At 42.3% G+C, this 21,460-nt stretch overlaps 2 protein-coding genes across 4 annotated transcripts; both read right to left on the bottom strand.

The window, feature by feature from the left end:
- Positions 1-372: 372 nt before the first annotated feature.
- On the bottom strand, positions 373-17,336 carry LOC114446100 (E3 ubiquitin-protein ligase TTC3). Of its 3 annotated transcripts, none has more exons than XM_028421530.1 (46): positions 17,179-17,331; positions 15,979-16,064; positions 15,864-15,897; positions 13,316-13,475; positions 13,158-13,239; positions 12,794-12,847; positions 12,547-12,682; positions 12,373-12,458; positions 12,158-12,252; positions 11,983-12,045; positions 10,824-10,878; positions 10,374-10,542; positions 10,274-10,298; positions 10,081-10,162; positions 9,724-9,754; positions 9,557-9,614; positions 9,317-9,404; positions 9,075-9,221; positions 8,856-8,936; positions 8,633-8,742; positions 8,425-8,551; positions 8,225-8,347; positions 8,048-8,149; positions 7,867-7,959; positions 7,723-7,787; positions 7,504-7,637; positions 7,105-7,425; positions 6,715-6,990; positions 6,590-6,633; positions 6,182-6,232; positions 6,008-6,087; positions 5,779-5,934; positions 5,153-5,693; positions 4,998-5,066; positions 4,203-4,349; positions 3,973-4,112; positions 3,799-3,867; positions 3,621-3,717; positions 3,400-3,503; positions 3,235-3,319; positions 1,841-1,954; positions 1,530-1,753; positions 1,340-1,454; positions 1,067-1,198; positions 777-869; positions 373-619 (listed from the first exon to the last, which is right to left on the bottom strand). In XM_028421530.1, the coding sequence occupies exons 2-46, from the start codon at positions 16,039-16,041 to the stop codon at positions 509-511; spliced, it is 5,232 nt and encodes a 1,743-aa protein (XP_028277331.1). In that variant the 5' UTR covers positions 16,042-16,064; positions 17,179-17,331; the 3' UTR covers positions 373-508. The 3 variants fall into 3 exon arrangements, with proteins under 3 accessions (XP_028277331.1, XP_028277332.1, XP_028277333.1); XM_028421531.1 differs by having other exon boundaries at positions 1,530-1,750; XM_028421532.1 differs by lacking the exon at positions 15,979-16,064 and having other exon boundaries at positions 17,179-17,336.
- Positions 17,337-17,619: 283 nt separating this feature from the next.
- On the bottom strand, positions 17,620-20,254 carry LOC114446462 (uncharacterized). Its single transcript, XM_028422107.1, has 3 exons — positions 18,831-20,254; positions 18,457-18,762; positions 17,620-18,261 (listed from the first exon to the last, which is right to left on the bottom strand). Exons 1-3 carry the CDS (start codon positions 19,140-19,142, stop codon positions 17,620-17,622), a joined length of 1,260 nt encoding a protein of 419 aa, XP_028277908.1. The 5' UTR covers positions 19,143-20,254.
- Positions 20,255-21,460: the final 1,206 nt, after the last annotated feature.

The raw sequence follows: 21,460 nt of genomic DNA, 5'->3' as shown, positions 1-21,460 counted from the left end.
CTGTTTGGTCAGTAGAATCAGTGTAACAGTAATGTTTAAATGGTCCAAAGGTCAGCTTTTAAACACAGTGACAGTTTGACAAGAACATTTAAAAATCATTTAAAATCTTTGTATGCAGAAAGATCTAAATATAGCAGTTACGATAAAACAAGAGTGTTATTAGAAAATCACCCTACCATCTCCTAAGTAAAATTTAAGTAAATTAGCAGTTAAATCTATGCAAACATTTAAAAGTAGAACATTGTTTAACTGGTGTTTTGTTTAATTGTTGTCAATTCCTGGAGTCTCAGTTAAATGACAAGACTCCAGGAAAGTGACAAAAAAAAAAAACTTCAATCTTTTGTAAAACAGAGGAAAAAAAATTACACAACCTTAAACAGTAGTTTTATTTCTTAGAGTATAAACCAGTGCCTCCCTCCACATCTTGACATTTTGAGGATGTTAACAAAAAAAAAGAAAGAAAGGTGTACATGTGGACAGCAAAGGGTGGAAAAGTTGAATTAAGACATCATGGTGCTTGGCGTCTTCTACAAGACAGCGCGGGGAAATCATCAGGCAACAAAGCATGAGTTCTGCAGGTGGGACATGTGCTCTGCGCCTTAAGCCACTGCCTGATGCACTGCAACAGACACAACATTTAAGTAATAATGTATTGTTGTAAAATCACTATCAACACCACAGAGCAAGCCGAGCCTGGTTTTGATTAGATAGACCAACAGCAGTAAAACACGCCCTCCCCACTGCCCCCATACGTTTGTGTGTACATTTCTGCTCACCTCTTCATGGAAGCTGTGTCTGCACGCCAGGACACAGGTGTTCATTGGATTCATGTCTTCATGGCAGATGATACATGGATCCTCGGTGTTCAGCTGCAACAAACAAACACACATTTAGAATGAGCAGCAGAGCGTGGTCAGACATTCTCAGGAAACCAGGCAGCTGAACATTCTAGCAGCTCCAAACATGTATGAATCTGTATCTGAAAACACCCCCTATAAATAAACAGGTGTTTGCTGCAACACGACAAATTTGGATTGTTGATACTGATGGATGCTCTTGGACTTACTGCGCTGGAGTGTGAAGTTCTCTGTGTTGAAACTGGCTGCCAGACTGGGGTTGGGTTTACCAGAGGAGGGGTAGCTCGCTGAGATGGACTCCCACGCCCCAAGCTGTTGGCTCTGGCAGCGTTAAGCCTGTCCTGTGAGGCGAAGGGGGAAAAAAAAATGAGCCAACAAGATTTTTCTTTATGAGGAATGAGGGCATGACCAGTAACAGGCAGGTCCTCACAGTAATATTTCTGCTGAAACAAATAATCCAGTCCTTAACGGATGTTGCCTACCTGGTGGTCCAGGATCAGCTGGGTCACTCCACTGACCACATCCTGCAATGACATGCTGCTCAAGCTTCCACCACTGGACGAACGCAACTCCTGCACAAACCTCATCAAGTCGGGCCTGAACACAAACAACATCATCACCCTGCTGCAGGTTTTCAGAACCAACCTGTCATTTGTTGAACAAATATCTTACTTTGTATAGTCGGGAAACATGGTGGTCAGAGTCTCTATGGCTTTGTCGAACACGGTGGTGTACGGAAGCTCCATCCTGCCGAGAGGCTTCTGCTGTGCCGAAGCTGATCCAGCTGCACCCACCTCAGCTGCAGGCGGAGCAGCTTGCTGAACATACGGAGGAGTGGCGCGTGGCACCTGAGCTGAGGCCTGGGGGGTGAACTCCTTGGCTACCCTAGCGAACTGCTGCGTATGTAAGTGGCTTATATTTAACATTCACACCTTTAATAAACACGCTTAGGGAACTACAACTGCTGTTAATAATAAACCAACCGTTTGTACTGATGTTGCTGATGCAGCTCCAGGTTCAGACTGGTTGTTGACTGGAGGCAACTCACCGACTCCTCTACCATTCTTCACTCGATCCATCAGCTCCTGGTGCCGATGCTGAGGGCCACAGGAAAACAAGATTAATAAAATAGAATTTTACAGTACAGAGTGAAATTAAGAGCTGCAGCCAACCGGCGCCGCTACATGTGCTCCTAGATTACAGATGCAATACATGCAAATCAGCACAAACAAAATGACATTGACCTTTGATTACAGTACACGTGGTAAAGTGATGGAATTTTTTCATGGACAAGGATCAGGGAGGAAAACAACAGATACGGAGGCAGCCGTTTTAGGGGAGGGCAGGGTTAGGGAGGGGAGTGTATGTACGTTCCATGAGAGTGTGTGCGATAGTATGACTGAGACCGGCATGCAGTACATCAGTTGTCCTTGAAGGGAGATAGGAAATTGCACAGGAGTCAGATAGCTGCTGGACTATTCTTCAAGGCCGGGAGAGGGAGGGGGGGGGAGGGACAGACGAAAATCAGCCCAAATCATACAACAATTTTCGATCCGTGATTAATTTGCCCAGATCAGTAATCAATCCGACGGTCTGGCCTCAGTGCTCATTCGTCCCTAACAGATGCATGGAGAACCTTCGACATCTCCTCCAGCTTGACAGATATTCCTTCCATTGAGATCCTCAAGTGGTCGGTCTGTCTTCCGATGTTATCCACCTGCTTCCAGCCCTCTCTGGAGCGGTGTAAATTGTTGCAGATCAACCCCTCAATCCGGTCCATCTTCTGATGTAATTCCCAGATCCGAGTTCTCACAAGCCCAGGGTCTTGTTTTGTGTCCACGCTTAGTGGTAGTGCGAATTTGCCAGCAGCGGCTTTTCCAATTCTTCGGTACAGCAGGGCAGCTCCCACGGAATTCAGAAGTATGCCTACTACCAATGTCCAATAGATGAATAGGTCCTCCACATCTTCCACGGTCAGTGGCTGGAGACAAGCCAGACGCCAGGTTTCCCAGGAATCACGGACATATCCCGCAGCGAAAGTCCCTTCAGGGCAGAGGGGTTCTCCCGGTGATGTCTTCCTTTGTGAGAAAATGTTGTCCAATGCACTGAGCGACCAATTTATTAGTTCCATGTCAAAGAAAGTATCCCAAGAATAGCAAAGCAGGGTGTTCAAGGGGGAAAAAAAATCACAGGAGAAGAGCGAGCAGAGAGCAGAGCAGGAGCAGTCAGAAACACGTCTGCACTCCTTGAAGGATAGATAAGGAACAGACAGGATACTGCAGCCATCATGTGACTGAATTTCAAACCTTAACAATTAAGGCTAAACATTACTATAAAGGATATGCCTAAACATCTATAAATGGAAAAGTGAAGGTACCTCAACAGTGGAGATTCTACTTTCAATTTCTTCCACCTTGGCTCTGCAGTCGTTTCTGGTCATTTCCAGCTCCTGGTTTGGATACCTGCAAAGATGATAGACATCAAATATTAAACTGTCTGTAGCTTTTATTCAGTATGACTTCTGCGAGTTCTGTCCTCTTACCAGTGTGCTGCTTCATCCAGTTTGGCAAGTAAAGCTTTGGCGTCTGCCAGCTCTCTGTAGAGGCCGTATAAACCCTGATCGCGGCTGCTCTCCACCACTGACAGCTGAAGCAGTAAAACAACCAAAATTTAGGGATCTCCTTGTAAAAATACTCTTTTTCCTTTTGACTTTTAAATTTGAAACCATGAAATTAAACGAGCCAGAATGGATATAGGAGCTACCTGAGCTGTTAGAGACCTCCTGGTGGATGAAGACAACAAGTCTTTACAGCGCTTGATCTCATCCTCCAGACTCATCTTCTCTGCTGCCGACTGATTGCTGGAGGAACAATTAAAAAAAAGAAGAATTGAGGAAAATGTCTGGAGGACTTTTAGTTTTATCCTCTTGTTCACCTCTTACCTCCGCTCTAGAAAATCATTCAACTTGGCTTCATAGTTTGCTTTCTTCTCTTGGGTGCTCTGGGCGAGACTGCATAAAAATAAACCTCAAATATGTGATATCTGTACAAACCTGAGAACTGCGACTACAGAGATGATATAATACAAAAACTTCAGGCGATCAGTTCAGTGCTACCTCTCGTGTTCCACCAGCAGCTCGTCTAGCTCCTGCTTCAGGGCCTTCAGTACTTCCTGGTTGGCTTTCTTCTCCTTTTGGTCCTTCTTCACCTCTTCCTCCAGCTTTTGCTGGAACAACATCAGCTCCGTATTGGTCACCTTGACAAGAAAAATCAGACAATAAATACAATATTAATCTAATCACTCTGAGACAATGAAACAACTGTAATGATAATGGATAAGGCATACTTGAATATTGGCAGTGATCTTCTGTACGTCTTCCTCAAGTGAAATAATGTCTTCTCTGTACGCTGGGTTGACACCGTTGCCATTTTCCATTTTCTTGATCATCTGCTCCAACTGTTGGTTGCTCTTTTCCTTTTTGTTGATGTCACCCTGTAGAAGAGATCAAAAGCAAACTTCTGTAAATAACAGAGACTCATTTTGGCTAGTTTTTAATTAGTGTCACTGTCAGTAAACAGTAAAAAGAGACTCTTAAATTAGAGATAAAAAAAACAAAACAACAGTGAGACAAAAGTAGAAACTAGCATCCTAAAGTACATTCAAATTTCAGAGTGCTCACTGGCAATGTTAGCACCAAGCGGCAACCTTCGGGGCTCAAAGTTGAAGCCCATGCGGAAGTGTCAAAACTGAATTCACGCTGCAACAGCTGGGGGCTGGCTCCAAAAGCGAGTCATTTCCCATAGACTCCCATGTTAAAATGGCCGACTTCACAGCACAAAAGAACATGTTTACACCCTGGTACAAAAAACCATTCTGGTCTCAGATGATAGGTTCTCTTCTAGTGTCAATTGTACGGGGGGGGGGGGGGGGGGGGGGGGGGGGGGCGCCAAACAGTCTGAGAGGATCTGAGAGCTGCATGCAATACTTTACCAGGTAATGTGATCCAATACAAAACTTACGTCAACAGATTCTCAGTGTACAACCGTTTTCCAAGTCCTGTTTGGAAGTCATTGCCACGTGTCTCTCTCTATTAACACACAGTTTCACTTAATTTTATGAATTTATTGTATCCAAACTCACCTGGCAGCTCTCAAAGCGCTCATGTAGCTCTGTATTAACTGCTACACTCCTCATAGCCTCTCGACACGTCTGAGACACACAAAAAAGACACATTTTAGCATGCACTCATCTTTTCACAGCTTCTGTTGTCTTTTAAAAGGGGGTGAAGTGGTAACCTGCGCTGCTGCATTTATCATAAAATGTTCTTCTCTTGTCAGCGGAGCGACTCCACTTGAAGTTGGATCAGTCTCCAAAAATCCTGCATCACCCTCGGAGGTATAAAGATCCATTTCTGTATGGTAAAAGGCATTCTGGCTGGCTGCCTGGGAGAAGTCAGTGTCTGCTGGCTGGTAACTTAATACATAAGGATTTGGGAGGATGGAAAACATGTCAGTCTGTGCAAGTGAATAACTGTTCAGAAAAGCAGCGCCATTGCCAGCAATCAAATCAGAGGAGTTATTGTCAGCGTCCAGGATTTCATCCAGATCGTCCAGGCTGGCTCCATGACCAGCCTGCTGCAGGGAAACGGCGTGTTTCGTCAGGCCAATACACCTCCCCATCTTTATGAAGCGAAGGGAATCCAGGAGGAAATGCTCAAAGCCGCCTGCTGCATGGATCTTCTGCTGGGCCTCTGAAGGAAAATTCCTCAGTTCACCCACCAGCAGGGGGTCCTCAGCCACCAGGGGACCGTGCTCTTCCAGGATCTGAGCAAAGTAGCTGCAGTGGGATACAGATAATGCAAATATATAAATGTGTAGAAGATGTAGAAATAAATGATGTAATGGAGCCTGCAGCCACTTACTCATACAAACTTTCTTTTGTTGGGTCGGGGTTGTTGTCCAAAATCTGTTTATAGTAATGTCTGTGCCGTCTGCTGCTGTACTGCTCCTCAAAATCAGCCACTTGCTCTCGAAGGTGACTAGGTACACTGAACGGATCACCAGGATGAAGGAATGATCTATGAGCAGAACGTTTGAGGTTACAAACACTTGTAACCGTGATGACAGTAGTCTGTGTGTCCGAGAACTTACAAAGAGTCATCTTCAAAAAAGTCTTGCGTGCTCTCTTCTCTTGCAGATGCCACTCTCGACCATTGGAAACCAATAACTCCCTGAGAGGAACAATGAAGACAAAAACATTTTATGATGCACATATAGAGGCACAAAGGGAGTTTGTAGTAATGTGGCAACAACTTAATCTCTAACCTTTTGCCCTTTCTGCTTCTTTTTTCGACTCTTACACTTCATAGGAGAATTCTGAGGGGAAAAATAAAAGATTAACAAGGACTCATCTCTGAATCTTGAAATCAGCTCCATATAAACAAGGTTAAATAAAATGAACAGTTTCAACAGTGAAGCTTGCCCTTGAGCCTGTACAACTGTGACCTATAGTCCAGCAAGTGGCTGCTGACTGGTCACAGATGCCCACAAACACACTGCTTGTGGAGTGCATGCCCAATTGTTTCCAGACCTCATGGTCCAGAATACTTGGGTTTCTAATGGGATTCATCCACTCAAAATACACTAAAAAAAAAACGATGCCCCATGTCCCTCCCAGCGAGGATATGTAAAAAAAAAAAACAAACAAAAAAAAAAAGCGTTCTGAGAACTTACGTTTTCATTTTCATCAAATTTTTTTAAGACTGAACAATGCCCATCTGAAAAACAAAGAACAAAGCGGAACGATAAAGTTAAAGTTGTGTGATTCAAACCGAACCTGAGAACCTGAGAATACGTACCCATCATATCAAAATATTCATCCAGTATAGTGTGGCAGGAGACACAGTCATCTCTATGCTCCTCCAGAGTCCAGATAAAGAGCCTCATGTCTTGCGGTGGGGCTTGTTTTAGATACTCAGTCAAAGTCAAGCCAATGCTTGAAAAAAGCTCCGGCCTAGTTCCAAGTTTCTCTATAACCATGTCCTGCAATGGGCCAAAGGTGAGCACAATAGAGAGGTCCAGCTGCTCCAGGTGCTCCGTGTACCGTTCAATGAAGGATTGGGCAGCATCCAGACCTAAAAAACACAGCAGGATGAAATTATAAGTCAAGATTTTCACGTGAAAACTCAAGATGTTTACTAGGTATCAGGTCAGCTTAACACTGCTGACAGCAGAGGCCTGATACTCACCTGCATCGTTGAGTCGGCACGCCCAGGTGTTGAGTTTGGGATTTATGTCCACACAGCTACTCAGTTGTTGGATAAAGACACGGGCCCAAACCCGGTTCTTCCTCTCCAGCAGCAGCTCAATGGCTTGGCCGAGAGTCTCCAGCCTCTCCTGCTGCCAGTTCAGTATCCTCCCTGCTAGCTGGTTCCCCCTCGACAGGTCCAGCTCCAGCCACGGTTTCAGACTGCGGGACAGAGCAGAGACATGCAGGCCCTTCTCCTCCCGCAGAAGCTCCATGTGCTGGCTGATCTGCAGAAGAACTCGGTCCCTGTACACCAACCAGGCTGAAAACAACGTGGAAAACAGATTAACATACATCTGATTAAACTCAACATCTGAGCAGTGTCGGTCAGAAGCAGTACCTTTCTGCTGACTTTGAGTTGCAGAGTCGTCTTTCTGATGCAGATTCTCATCGCTGACAGTCTCTTTATCCTGAAAACCTTTATGCTGTTTCCTCCTGAGATGGCGCTCTTCTTTTGATTTTAGTTTCTTTAGACTGAAAATAAAACAGAAAGTTAGGTAACAGGTCTGGGTTTGGGATAGACACAACCAGTATCACTGTGACATCACTGCAGCCTCACCTGGTACATATCTGATTCATTTTTTGCTTCTTTGCAGTCTGTGGTTTGGAGATTGTAGTTTCAAACTAAAAAGACAGAAAAAAAACTCAAGTAAACTCTAATCCACTTCTAAAAGCTCACTCCAGCTCCAGAGTGTTACCTCACCTTACATTTCACCAGGCCTGTTGGTCCAAAGATTTTAATAGAACAGATTTGGCCAAAACAGTCTGGAGTCAAACAGGGTTCTTGAAGCAGATCCTGCAACACAACATCCAATTTTTTTTATCACTTTAAACTGGAAGCAGGTGGAAACGACATGTCTGTCCACAAGAGAAACTGAATTTACCTTTTCATTCTTTTCAGAGAGGGCTGATGTCTTCAGGGTTTTCCAGCAGGTCATGTGGTATTCAACCGTGCAGCTGTGACAGCAGCGAATTTGAATAAAGCCCTATATAGAGAACAGTGTGTGTTTTAGTGCTACTAATATTTGTATTCTAAAATCGTGTTACTGGTTGCCGTTTACCTTAAAATCTGGGTCGGTAAGGTAGATTTCAGACTTCAATTGACTGAGACATTTTGCCATACGACACACAGCATCAGGGGGTGGAGGAAATTTGCACAACTCTATAGCGCCCTCCAGAGTTTCCTAAGAAGACAAACAAGGCTCAGCCCCCCTGAGGATAAGATGTGTTCATGCTTTTACCAGTACACACACACACTTACCTTGAAATAGTCCAGCTGTGATTCTTTGACAATCTCTTTTGTTAAAGGCCAGGTGAGTTTACCTGGAGTTATTTGATTCTTTACCATCTGCAGAGAATCTGAAAACTGCTCCAGAGCAATGACAAATCTGTACAAAAAAAACAAAAGTTAAAAAGTTGTCAAGTTTTAAACAGATAGAAGTGTGACACAACAGGTAGGAGTTCTGTACCTGTTTTCTTTGAGATACACTTTGCCGAGGGTGTAGTAAACCAGACACTGAAACGTCCTCTCTTCATATGATTTCATCTTCTCCAGGAGCTTTTGTGCTTCCCCAAGTTCCTGCATTTGACAAAAGTACCATCACTTAACATCAAGCCTCAACAGAAAATCTTAAAACGCAAAGAGGATAAAGATGTGGAGTTTTATGAATGACGCAGAGCACAAAGTGTTACCTCAGGCTGGCCGATTTCTGTCAGGGCTGATGCACGGCCAAACAACAACAACAGCTGGTCCAGCGTGGAAAGTCCCAGTTCCTGAGGGAGCAACAAAAAAAAAAGTCATTCTCATGATCATAACGACATAAGAAGGCTTCTAAACACACTTGTGGTAAGCTGCTAAATCTGAATCTTGATTTCAAAGGTAGCATTTTGTTCTGGATGCCTGATGATTACCTTTGGTGTTATCTTGTCCATTAAAGCCAGCGCTTGGCTGAAGGCCTGCTCAGCGTTGCGGCTGCGGAGATCAGACAGAGCAGTGTGTGCATCCTGCACCAAGGATCTCAACTCTCTGCATATACGTGCTTTACTGTCAGGCGCTTCCTGGGTTGGAGGAAAGCACACAGGTCATAGAAGTACACCAAAGTGGAAAGCTTTTACTCTCATGGCACGTTTTGAGGTTAACACAACAGCCTCACCTCTTCTTTAGCTGGACCATTTCTGTGGCTTGGTTTCTTCTTCACTGTAGTATTAGACTCTTCTTTCCCATTCTTTGCAGTCACCTCACTGGAAACACACAATTTTCAATCAGCTGATTCACATCTGCATCCCCACTCTTCTGCTCATCAACAGCTTCTCTCCTTTCTCTGGGATATGTTTATGTAAAGTGCTTTGTAATGTGTACAAAATTTCATTAGGACATTTATTGTTCAACTGACCTTTTGGATAGTTTGTCTTTATTGTTGTTCTCTGCATGTGTCATCTTTTCAATTTTCCCTAAGGAAGTAACAAACATAAAACCATTCAACACCAAACCAGCAGATTTAATAAAACAGCATATAATAAAAAACAATAGATTTCTTTGTGTGAATTAAAACACACTCACCTGGCTTCTTGACTCTTTTACTCTCCGACACCTGTAATCATACAAATAAAGTCAAAACTTCCTTATGAAGTGTGACATTTAAATAATAATAATAAAAAAAAAGATGTAGCGTTTTCATTTCAGCTTTTCACAGGAAAATTAAAACATATTTTACTTTAACACCTTTACTATGAAAAAACAAACCCTTACAACCAAGTAGCACAAACACAGTTCTGTTCGGCATCTGGACTTTGACTAAGTCAATAACATATTACAGGTATTGATTTGAACTTAAAACCCTAAAAAAAATCCAATGTATGACTTGTGGTCACGTGAACAATCAATGAGATCAGTCATCATCACAAGCATGTGACTGACCTTTGGGGCCGTGCTGGTTACTGGATTAACCTTGGTAGTTTTCACAGGCTGCTGTCGTGGTGCCATCACACCAACTTTAAAACTGTAGAGAAAAGAAACACACATCAGTCAAGAGTTTGTTAGGAATTATTTGTTATGTTTGTACAGTGAGTGTGTGTGTGTGTGTGTGTGTGTGTGTGTGAGGCATACACACCTTTGAGTTTTCCTTGTCGGCACAACTGAAAGAACAAATCAGAAGCATGTTGAAGACACCAGACAATAACTAATATTGTGTCAGATGGAGGGAACAATACCTATGGTTTTAGCTGCCATTATTTCAGCGAGAAATTTCACGAGTTGCTGTTCGAGCTCTTTCATTCCATCTTGGTCATCGTTACACAGGAGCTGGGCTGAGCGGTTAGCCTCCAAAGCCAGATTAGCTTTTCCCATAAAGAACAAGGCTTCACAGTAGCGGTAGTGACCCTACCAATGAACCAAGAAGTAGTTACTTCTCACAGATGTCTATGCTGTGTTCGTACTCTAACTGTACTCTGAATGTATTTATCCCAAGTACTCAGTTACTCTTCTTGAAATTTCCTAGATAACTTGTCAAATTAATCTGAAGTTTAAACTGGATAAAAACTGGCATAAATCTGTACTCTGATAAAACCAATTCATTTATATGGTGCAGCAGAAACATCATTGTTACCATCAGCTCTGCTACTGCTAATTATGACAGAAAGCTTCAACAGAGAGAGGAGTACCTTTGCCCAGTGTGGTTTTATCAGAACAGCTCGTTTTCCATCACAAACTGCTTTTCTGTTCAAATGAAACACATGTTAGAGCTGAAATCAACCGTGCACTGTAGTGTTTGGAATCATTAAAACAGACCTGGGCAAAGTACGGCCTGCGGGCCATGCCCGGCCTGATTGTGTCTTTAATGCGGCCCACGGACCGTGCACACAATATTTAACAAAGGCAGCAAAAGCTGTTGAGCACGGCATTACCAGTAACGTCTTTCCAACTCTCGTCTCTTCTACGCATAATCCCATCTACTCTCTGGAGAGACACGGTCGGCTGTGTACACTTTAAAATGCTGCACGACTATGCTGAAATATACGGTAAAGCACACAGAAACTCTATGGCACATTCAGATGTTACCGCGGTGCTGCAGCCGACACATTTCATCGTCATCTGCTCTTAAAAAGCACAGATCTTGCCTGACTTTCAGAACTCTGGGATTTGCTACTTTAACTTTTACTTTAACTCTAATGGTTTTCTTCTGTAAAAATATGTGATAATAGGTGATATCATGTGTGCTGCTCTGCACTGTGTGTGTGTTTCAACATACAACCAGCACACACTGCAAGTAGACATGGACACACACAGAGAGGACAGAGGAGTAACCAGTAAATGACAGCAAAAGATTCTTACAGTGATGATAATGTAGCAGGACATATTTATAAAGGTAGATACTGTGCCAGTGGTAGGGATGTCCCGATCCGATCATGTGATGGGAAATCGGGCCCGATTACATGATTTCAGACTCGATCGGAATCGGACATTACCTCCCGATCAGGACTCGGATATCAGGGCTGTCAAAGTTAATGCCTTCTATGCAGTGTGGCTCTGTGTCTTGTAGCATAGGGGTATGACAGCTGCTTTTGGCGCGAGAGGTCCTGGGTTTGAGACTTCGATGCGTGTGTGAAATCTCCCAGTGTGGCGGTAGCGCACACACACACACACACACACACACACAAGTCTATGTGGCCCTCACAAAGAAATAACTGCCCACCCCTGCATTAAAACATGACATATTGTAATAGAAACCAAAATCTTTTATGGTAAATTCATGTTCTATGGATTCTTTGTGTGACCATCATTTAGAATTGTAAAGGTGCTTTAGAACAAAAATGCACTTACAGATACTTTTTACACCGGATATAGCACAGCGCTCTGTTGCTATAAATTATGTGGTTGTCAGGGCTGGAAACAAAAAAGAAACTCAAGTTATTTTAAGTAGTAAGAAAACAAACAGCTTATAACTAATTTATTATATGATCATGTACAATTACGATGAAATAGAGATATTACTTACTAAAATGTGATGGCTTTGGAATAAAAAATGACAGCATCTTCATACTGTTGTTTCTGAAAGTTCTCATTTCCTTTCTTCTTCATTTCTTCACATTTCTGGGTGGAAAAAACTATCAACACTTGTACAACAATAAAAGGATGAAGACACAAACTAATTTAGCGATATGTGGACTCTGGGTAACTTAATTTAATAAAACTCATGTTTTTGGTTCCTACCTCTATAGAATAACTTCCAGGTTTAGCCATCAGTGACTTCATGGTCTTTTCATGGCGTCCTCCCATGTCTTGAATATACTTGGCAACTAAACAAAACAAGAATCAATAGCTTCACATGAATAACGAGAAGTATGGGTGTATAAAAGCAGAACGCTGAGCATGACTGTAACCTACACTCTGTGAAGATAAAGTGAAGAGCTGTGAAGCAGGTGTGTCCGTGGCCGAGATCCATCAGGCGAGTGCGTATGTCAGGTTCTCCTGTTTGCTCCAACCAGTGTAAGGCATCATCCAAAACCTCAACGGTGCGATGCTGCAACACCCACAAGTTCAATTCAACAACCCTGATCCTTACACACACACACACACACACAGATGTGTTCAAATTTATATTTTCTACCCTGAGAAAAAAAAAAACACTTACCAAGTTTAACATGTTGCTTATTGAAATAACATGTTTGCTTTGGTCCTTTTTCAACTAGAACAGAGAACAAAGCAGCATTTTAAACAAAAAACAATGTTCTAAAATGATGGTAAACAAATGTTCATCAGCAGAAACTCACACATTTTGCCCTTATCTATATGCTTTATTGATTTGCCATCTTCAAATATTCCTGATTTCCTTGTGAACATGTTTATGTGGTAGCATTGTTTTGGCCCTTCTCAATTCAACTCCTACAAAATCCAGACTGACACACAGCATCTAAGACAATTATTGGAGCTGCACTAGTTGTGCTCATGGGCAGAGATGGTGGCACTAACTTTAGTCTCTGGCTCAGTTAACTTACAGATCCTTGCTCCAAGGCTCTGAGGATTGTCTCCACTGTCTCAATCTTGCGCAGGTGCTTCAGACTTAGGTCCTCTGTGTTCCTACAAAGAGACAATGACAAACTTATTAGCATCCTGAAACAGTCAGGAAGTATTGTTGGCTGCTAGCAATGCTTACTTTGAGCTGATTAGACCTATTTCTGCAGCCCAGCAAACAGCATTGCTGGACTCGTCCCGCTGCAATAGAATAGGAAGCCAAAAGACACAGATTTTCATCCGCTGTCCAGCCTCCTTTTTGATTTCAAGTGGGATCTGACTCCATCGTTCAAAAACTGAGTCTATAAACAACACAAGAACAGGCATTAAAAAAAAACAGCTAACAAGAAATGCTCCATATTAACGACTCACTGTTTTCTTTATACATTTAAAAAAACTGAACTTTTTCCACATAAATTTATGACTAATCTATGACTTGACTAATCATTAACTAATGAGCCACATTACTCTGTAAGTGTTTGATATATAAATATATATTATACAATTCCATCACTTTATTAGGTCTAAGAACACTGGTCAAGTAAATCACTGTTCGTTTTCAGAATATCAAAATCAGCAACTTTACAAAAAGTACGAAAGAAGGGCTCAATTTCCGCTAAACATGAAAGACAACATTTATGGTCCTCGGTCAGTTTCACTGTGTTTTTATCCATGAGCTTATGTAATGGAATATTTTCTTTCCATTGAAAGCCTCGCACTGGTAAACGCCCAGAACAGGAAGCTTTTATTGCAGGGCTCTAGAGTGCGACCTAAAGGTTGTTCCATACTCCACGAGAACAGAGAACAGAGAACTCGCTCCACGGGTGGTAAGAGTAAAAAAAAGTTCGTTTCGGCACGGAGGTACCATACTCCGCGAGACGTGTGTGTGCGCAGAACTCCTCATACGGCCCTCCTACGCAGCGCATGTCACACACAAAAGGTTGACAATGCAGTTGTATTTGTTTTGATGAAGATTCTCAGTCATCCAGGTCATCATACGTAGAGAAGAATGAAGCAAGGCGTCTGGACTTGTAGAGTTACTCTACAACTCTACAAGACTTGTAGAGAAACTCTACAAGTCCAGACGCCTTGCTTCACGCCTTGCTTCACTTTTCTCTATGCAGTTGTATTGTGTGCACAGTCGTGGTTACCTGGCCTAACGAGCTGATAATACTCAGGGAAGAGGGCGTACAGCATGACAATAGAAGATCAGTGTAGCTGACTGTAGCAGACCTCTGGTCTGTGTGAGTTTAATTCTGTGAACGTGTGGATGACTGTCTGCAATAACACATCCCTTCTCCCGGTGTTTAATGTGCGCGAGCCGCTGTAACGCCGTGATCAATACTGGGATTAGTTTTTATCGCCACCTTTTGGACAGACACTCTCCTCTGTGCGGTGTGTTCCTCTTTCCAGGAGCTGTTTGCCAGCTGCTCATCTAAACTGTCCATCATCGCTGTACTTCCTCCTTCTGTCTGTGTGTTCTGCACCTGAAGCCCTCATTCATCATGCCCACAATAAATTCTGACCAATCACAGCATGGTTGCCGCACAGCCTTGAGAGAAAAAGTTCTGACCGGACACTGTGCACGAGATCGCTGCACAACGGGCGGTCCGAGATAAAAAATGACGTCATTTTGCGACCAGCTGACCAACAGACACACATCAGGCTCATATCGTGGTCTAAACCAATCAGAGACAGTGAAGGATGGGACCCCCGTGTGTGTATTTTTGAAAACGTGTCTGCTGTAGTCAGCCAAGACCGCAGGAAATCCAGAAGAAGAAGAACACGGACATAAGCTGCGCAGAGCTGATGCTGCGTGCTAAAGCTTTTTCTATACTCCACTTTACCCGAGGTGACGAGAACAAGAACAAGTTTGTTTCGGCCCGGACTTTTGTGTGTATAACTCCTCATATGGCCCTCTCATTGCACCGCGCAAACACACATTTCGCTGCTGAACAGCAGAAACCGCAGTTTAGGTGAACATGTAGCGGCGGAGGAGGATTTGTTGCTACTATGCAGGTTTTGCTAATGTGCTTTAGACCTGAATGGAGGATGATAACGAGCCGGTAATGTTCAGGGAGGGGGCGTGACGTGCTCGTAGCATTATAACAGATTGAACAACAGGTCTGACGGACAGTATTATTTGACCTGTGTGGTTGCATTCATGAAGGCTGATTAACTCGTTTTAAGGAGTTACAGTACATGGTTACATGACGAACGCCCATTTTAAAATGTATTGTGTTCATTACACAAGGTCCAAATTCATTTTAGGATGATATGTGATTATTAAGCCCGTTCATATGTACAAAATGTACTGATGCGTACAAAAATATATGGATTAAGTGTGATGCGGTGCACCTAAGCAAAAAAAGTTAGGCACACCAGTGCAACAAGATAGTCTAGAGCCCTGTATTGTGAAGTTAAATCACACTGGGCCAAGTCATCTAAGCAAAGTAGGGCACAACATTACTTTCTACACTCTAATCTGGGATGCCTGCAAGTAAATCCAGGCTCAGAAATCACTAATTTAAGAGTCAATGTGCCTGTTGAAGGTGTAATTTAAAAGCTTTAGTTAAAGGTTAGATGTCAGCTAATGAAGGTGCAATCACTGTTATATAGTAAATATGTGATCAAATTGTTGAGTAAATATTTATGACATTGCTGCATGAAATGCCTCGAATGTTCCTTACCTTGTGGACGAAAAGTGATAACTGTATCATTTTTCTGTAGCAAAAAAGAAAACAAAAGTTTATCAATGACCAATAGAAAACAGTAATCTCTATATTTTAATACATTATAACTCACCATTGTCTTGCATCTGCTGTTTTGCCAGTCACCATAGTCAGAATCCGAGTCTGAATCTGACATTTTGTCCAACTCTGTAAATAACACTGTGAAAAAGAAACCAGTAAAGTGGCCTGAAAAAATCTCTTAATATTGTAAATAATGTATAGTAGTTGTATGGCTCTATAATGCCATCCAGCCAGGTCTGACAGTACTTAAGAGCTTTATTATAGTTCAGCAGTAGTAAACAAACTGACACGTGTCATTAAATCACAACCCTGCGGTTCCATGTGTAAAACAGACAGCACATTCACTCAGTATGAGACTTAAAAAGAGAAAGATGATAAACATTAATGACATTCTCTCTCAGTGAGGTGTGATTCTGGCTTATTATTTGATTTGTCCCCACCACCTGCTTTGTTCTGTAGCTCCCTGTTCAACAAAAACGAAACACACGAGTCACGACACGCACATGTCGGGTGCTCATTCATAGCTGACCGGGCTACTTCCGACACAGCCCACACGTCGGTTCCGAGTCTCCGACAGCTACATAAAGCTTTATTTAAAACACAAAGTGATAAAAATAATGATTGGGGGGAAAATACTAACTGTCGAGCGCTTGTTTTCACAAATATTGTTTCATTGACAACACTGAGCTCTGTATATTTCCCATCACTAGTCTGACTCAGCGCTATTAGCATTGTTAGATGCAGCCCAATAGCAAAACTAGCTAGCTTACCTGTAATACACCTGAGAGTCTTTCTATTGATGTTTAGTTGTCTTCTGGCACATAGTTAATTCATACAGTGTACAGATAAAGTCGTTTACTGTTTTGGGTAATTAAATTTTTAAATGTAATTGTCCGCCAAATGTGCGTTTTTCTTTTTTGGGGGTATGTTTATGAAACACAACCTACCAGGAAATAAAGCCACTCCTTCAATTGTTAGCATTGTAGCAAACAAGCTAACGTGCGCAGTCACTACTAGGAGTAAGTAACTCCTCCCGTGAAGTAAATTAAATACTTCTGTGTCCAGTAGTAGTAACGTTACATATATTTCCTGATAAGGTGACACACTTTAACTGTTGTTCAGCAACCTTCCAACACTTTCCCTTTACTTTGTTTCACCGCACGCAGCTAACCGCGAGCTAAGCCCGGAGAGCAGTTTAGCTAGCTGAAGTAGAAACAGCGTTTGATAAAAGTTATACAATAAAATCACATACCTCCGGATAGCTGTGGTCTTTAGCTGTGGTCTTCGTATATACTGTTCATATTAGTGTGCGGAAGTGAAGCACTTCTCGCGCATGCAGCGCAGCAGCAATCCAACAACAACGTTTGAAGGGGCGGGAGGAGAGATTCTTCTTCTTCTCCTCTGCTGGCTTCCGGTGAGGAGAGGTGGGTGATGGCGCCCTCTACAGATACACAATGCTGTTTTTAATTTGATTTATTCAATACATTAGATGCAGACTGTTAGATATTTGTTTACAGAATCTGAGAACACCCGTGATATTTTATTTTGCTTTGCATCAGTTTCACATGTAATACTACAAATAAATGAAATGTCGAAACAGTTTGTTTTCTTTTATCTGAGGACATCCATACTGCATCTACATTGATTTAACAAGTGCATGATCAATGAATATGATCTGCCTGTGATGTATGATTTAATTTGACCTCAGCTCAAAGTCCTCCCTCTGTCTGAGGAGGTTCTGGAAGACTTTATCTCGGTAAATGAAAAAGTTTCTGTTCCGCTCCAGGTCCTGAGCGTTGATAATGCGGGTCACCAGAGCTTGCTGAATGGCCGAAGACTCACAGGGATGGTGCTGCACGTTGTGACTGACGTTTCTCCAAGGCTCGATGACTAACATGCCAAACATGTGTTCTTCCTCCTTCCTGCTGTGCCCAGCAGAAATATTGAGTGTGTTTTTATTTATCATACCTACAGTGGTGTCATTGTTTCCCTTCCTGTCTTCGTTGAGTCCAACGTCCTCTGTGGAGCCATGAGTTTTACAGCTTCCAGCAGTTGAATTGGGTGTGGTAGAGTCATTGAATATATCAGCCGAGACACTTGGACTGACCAAACTGATATTAAAAAGGACACTGCTGGAGCATGTTGTATTGGTTGCACTGGTTTCTTTTGGACCACTGGCTGCATTGATTGCAGTGTGATGTGGGCCTGGAGCTGCAGTCTCCTGGATGTTTCTGCGCAGATAAGCTGCGTAGCCCTGAATCAGGTGATTCAGTCCTGTCTTATAAGAAAAACGCAGTGATTTAACAGATCCCAAAGGCACAGAGTTCAGACGGACCTGTTGGAAGAAGGACAAAAGTATATCTGAGCTTGTCTGTTTTTTAGCACCTTGTCAGACATAACAGAGCTCTTACTAGTTACGTTGCATTGTGGGTAATGTAGGCAACAGTTTAAGTCACAAAAAAGCATGTGGATACTGCACCATATGGTCATTGACATGTTTCATCTGGAGTTTTCGCCTGCCCGTCCTTACCTGGTGCAGTCTCAGGTGCAGGTGAAAAGCTGCTCCTGCCAACCACTGCTGCATGGACACTGAGCTCATTCTCTTCTTGTTAATCATCCTCTCATAATGATCAAGCAGTTCAAGTTTCAGCAAACTGTCGTAGAGCTCCGTGGTTTCGGCCATTGTCTCCTGGTTGTTGGCGATGCCAGGAATGAGGCGGAGGTAGCTGTAAATTAGCTGGCCAATTCTTGAAGAGGTACTGATGCCAAAAATCATCATGGCCTGGGGTCCCTGCGTTGATAGATGGCCCTCTGTGGATGATCCTTGCACTCGGACCTGATAAGATAACAATTTTTGATTTTTTTTTCTACAAAAAACACACAAAACTGAACAGCTTTGCCTACATGTTGGGCAACCTGGTCAAAAAGCATGGACAGAGCCAGAGCAATGACCCCTACTCCTCCATAGGTGACCCTGCTGCCCCCCAGCTCTCCGATCAGGCTCTGTCTGAACGCCGCTTGCTGCTCTCTGCTCATACCCCGCTGCAGGAAACCATATCGATGCTGCAGTGCTGCTGAGGAGTCCAGTGACAGGAAGGTTGTGAGGACGGGATCCAAGGAGATATCAGGGATGATGCTGGCATCTCGTGCCACAGAGAACAGCTGGTGGACGGTGGCTGGAGAAGGAAGACACAAACCGCGGCCCATCGGGATCATGGCTGCAACTGTCAGTTTAACCAGTGTGTGCTGAGTGTTATCTGTGTTATCTCTGTGTGTTTATTCGGCCCATTCAGGAGGATGTTATCAACGTGACCAGTCCACCATAGAGAGCATGAACAGGAATACAAATGCATGACCTCTTTGTTTAATGAAACAAGGTTTATGCACAAACCTCAGATGTCCTGTAGTTTGAGTCTACATGTTCTGTTTGCAGCCTGTTTCACTGCAGCTGTGGACATAAACAGGCTGAATAGTCTTTTACATCGTTCATTGTTTATGAAAATAGGGCCTTCCTGTTTTATGCAAGTTTGTTTTGAAGGACATGAACAAATGATTTTAGTTGCTATGACTGCTTTGCTGTTTTTTTCCACAGTGGCTGCATAATAATTGATCATATTAATTATAACGCTGCGGTCTCTCACACTTTGGATGGGTCAATACTCCGTTCTATTCAGAGCATGCCTGTCTGTGCTCATCTGCCCCTCAGCCTAGGATAAATATTAACAAAATCTTCTGTCTGCTGTGACAAAATCAATACAATCTTTTTTTACAATTTTTTTTAGCTCAATTTTTGAATATACTGATAAAGTTTCTTATCTATATCTAAAAGGAGATTATATCTCTGTAAGCTATATTTAGGAATTTATACTCAATAGCATGAAAAATCAAGTGTTCCAAATGTTTTGACATCATAGAAGAATTACAAAACCAGAAATGAAGAAAGTATCCCTGCAACTGAACGGAACAGTCACATTGGCATTTTAGACACTATTAAACACCATTAAACACGAACACTGAACATTAAGAGACTTGACTTAGACTTGCCGTCAGTGACTTGAGGCTTGAACCTGGAAGATATTTCACACAACACAAGATTCCATCCAGACTTACTGCAGAACAGTGAGTGAAGATGGATTGCTTCATTTGGCCATCACTAGTCCTGGCTATAATCGAGGAGCGTCAAATTAAGTGTGACCCGAGTCCTAATGAATAAACTGCGAGTCCCCATCTCTACCTAACACCACAGTCAGCATTAATTAGGTTCTGCGCTTGAACCACTCATATGGTAAATACACCAGAACCACCACCTGTTATTATTTATATTGTTATATCTTATTAAATATTTAACAAAATGACACTTATAGGCTATTTTTTATTTTTTTAAAGTGTGTGTGTGAGAGAGAGACAAGAGGGCTTCTTCTTGGAGGTGGACTTAAATCTGAGAATTTACTGAGACTTTTTTCCCTCAGAATTGTCGAATTCTGGAAAAAAACAAGTCAAAATCTGAGATTTTTTTGCACAACTGTAAGACTATTTGACACTGCTTTGACTAAATGTTAATTTTGTGGGGTGTGGGTGGAAATAAAAGGGAACAAAACGGTGATGAGAGTTCTATCTTGTCTGATGACCCTGGTGTGCACCTCACAAACAACAAAGTCTGTATGTTCTCTGAAGTTGAACTGTAAGTCTTAATTGTTCACTTGCTGAAGATCAGAGATGAAGTTGCAAGTTGATGACGTCCTGGTTGGTAAAAATAATGAATAACAGAGTCAGGATTTTGTTTTTGTTATTGCTGTTTGTTATTATTCTTTTATTACAGTCCTTAATTATTTCGAATCTATATCTTGAAGCTTACATGCTTATTTTACTGTCTAATCACATTTTAACATGCATTATATCCAAAGCTTGTGTGTGTGTTTGACTTAATTCTTCCTTTTATTATTGTTATACTTTGTATAAACAGGGTTATGTTGGAAGAATTCTGGAAACAACCTAACCTGTGTCAGCAGCATGGCCTGCTGGACTTTGTGGAGACAGTCTATCCATATGTCTTACTATGGAAATATATGTGATGTTACACCTATGATCTCATACATGATATGTTACTGTCATATATGATTGTGCTTGTGCCTATTCTAAGATGTGTGTATTCTGAGAAGCTGTGTCTGTTAGATAACAGAGGGTATAAGAAGGGAGCTGCTCTGAAAAGACCTTGAGCACTCCTACAGAGGCAACTGTCTGTGTATGTGACTGCTCCTTCCTGCAGGAATAAAAGCACTTGAGTGATCAACAGCTGATATTTTGGGTTTTATTCCTAACATAAATGATCAGCAGGAGCAGCTTGGAGTCCAGTCTTCTTCAGCTCCTCCATTAAATGAGCTAACATGGCGCTTTTCACCAGGACAGGCCTCGGTGTGAAAGTCACATTACAGCACGATCTTAGTTACACATCATGTTGGTGATTGTGTAAATGTTTCGGACTGAGGATTCAAGATTCAAGAAGTTTATTGTCAAATGCACAGCACTTTACAGTT

This window comes from Parambassis ranga, chromosome 14 (genome assembly GCF_900634625.1).
Source record: "Parambassis ranga chromosome 14, fParRan2.1, whole genome shotgun sequence".
NCBI classification, from domain to species: Eukaryota; Metazoa; Chordata; class Actinopteri; family Ambassidae; genus Parambassis; species Parambassis ranga.
Note: the sequence above shows the minus strand (reverse complement) of the source record. Positions and strands in the feature narration are given on the sequence as shown.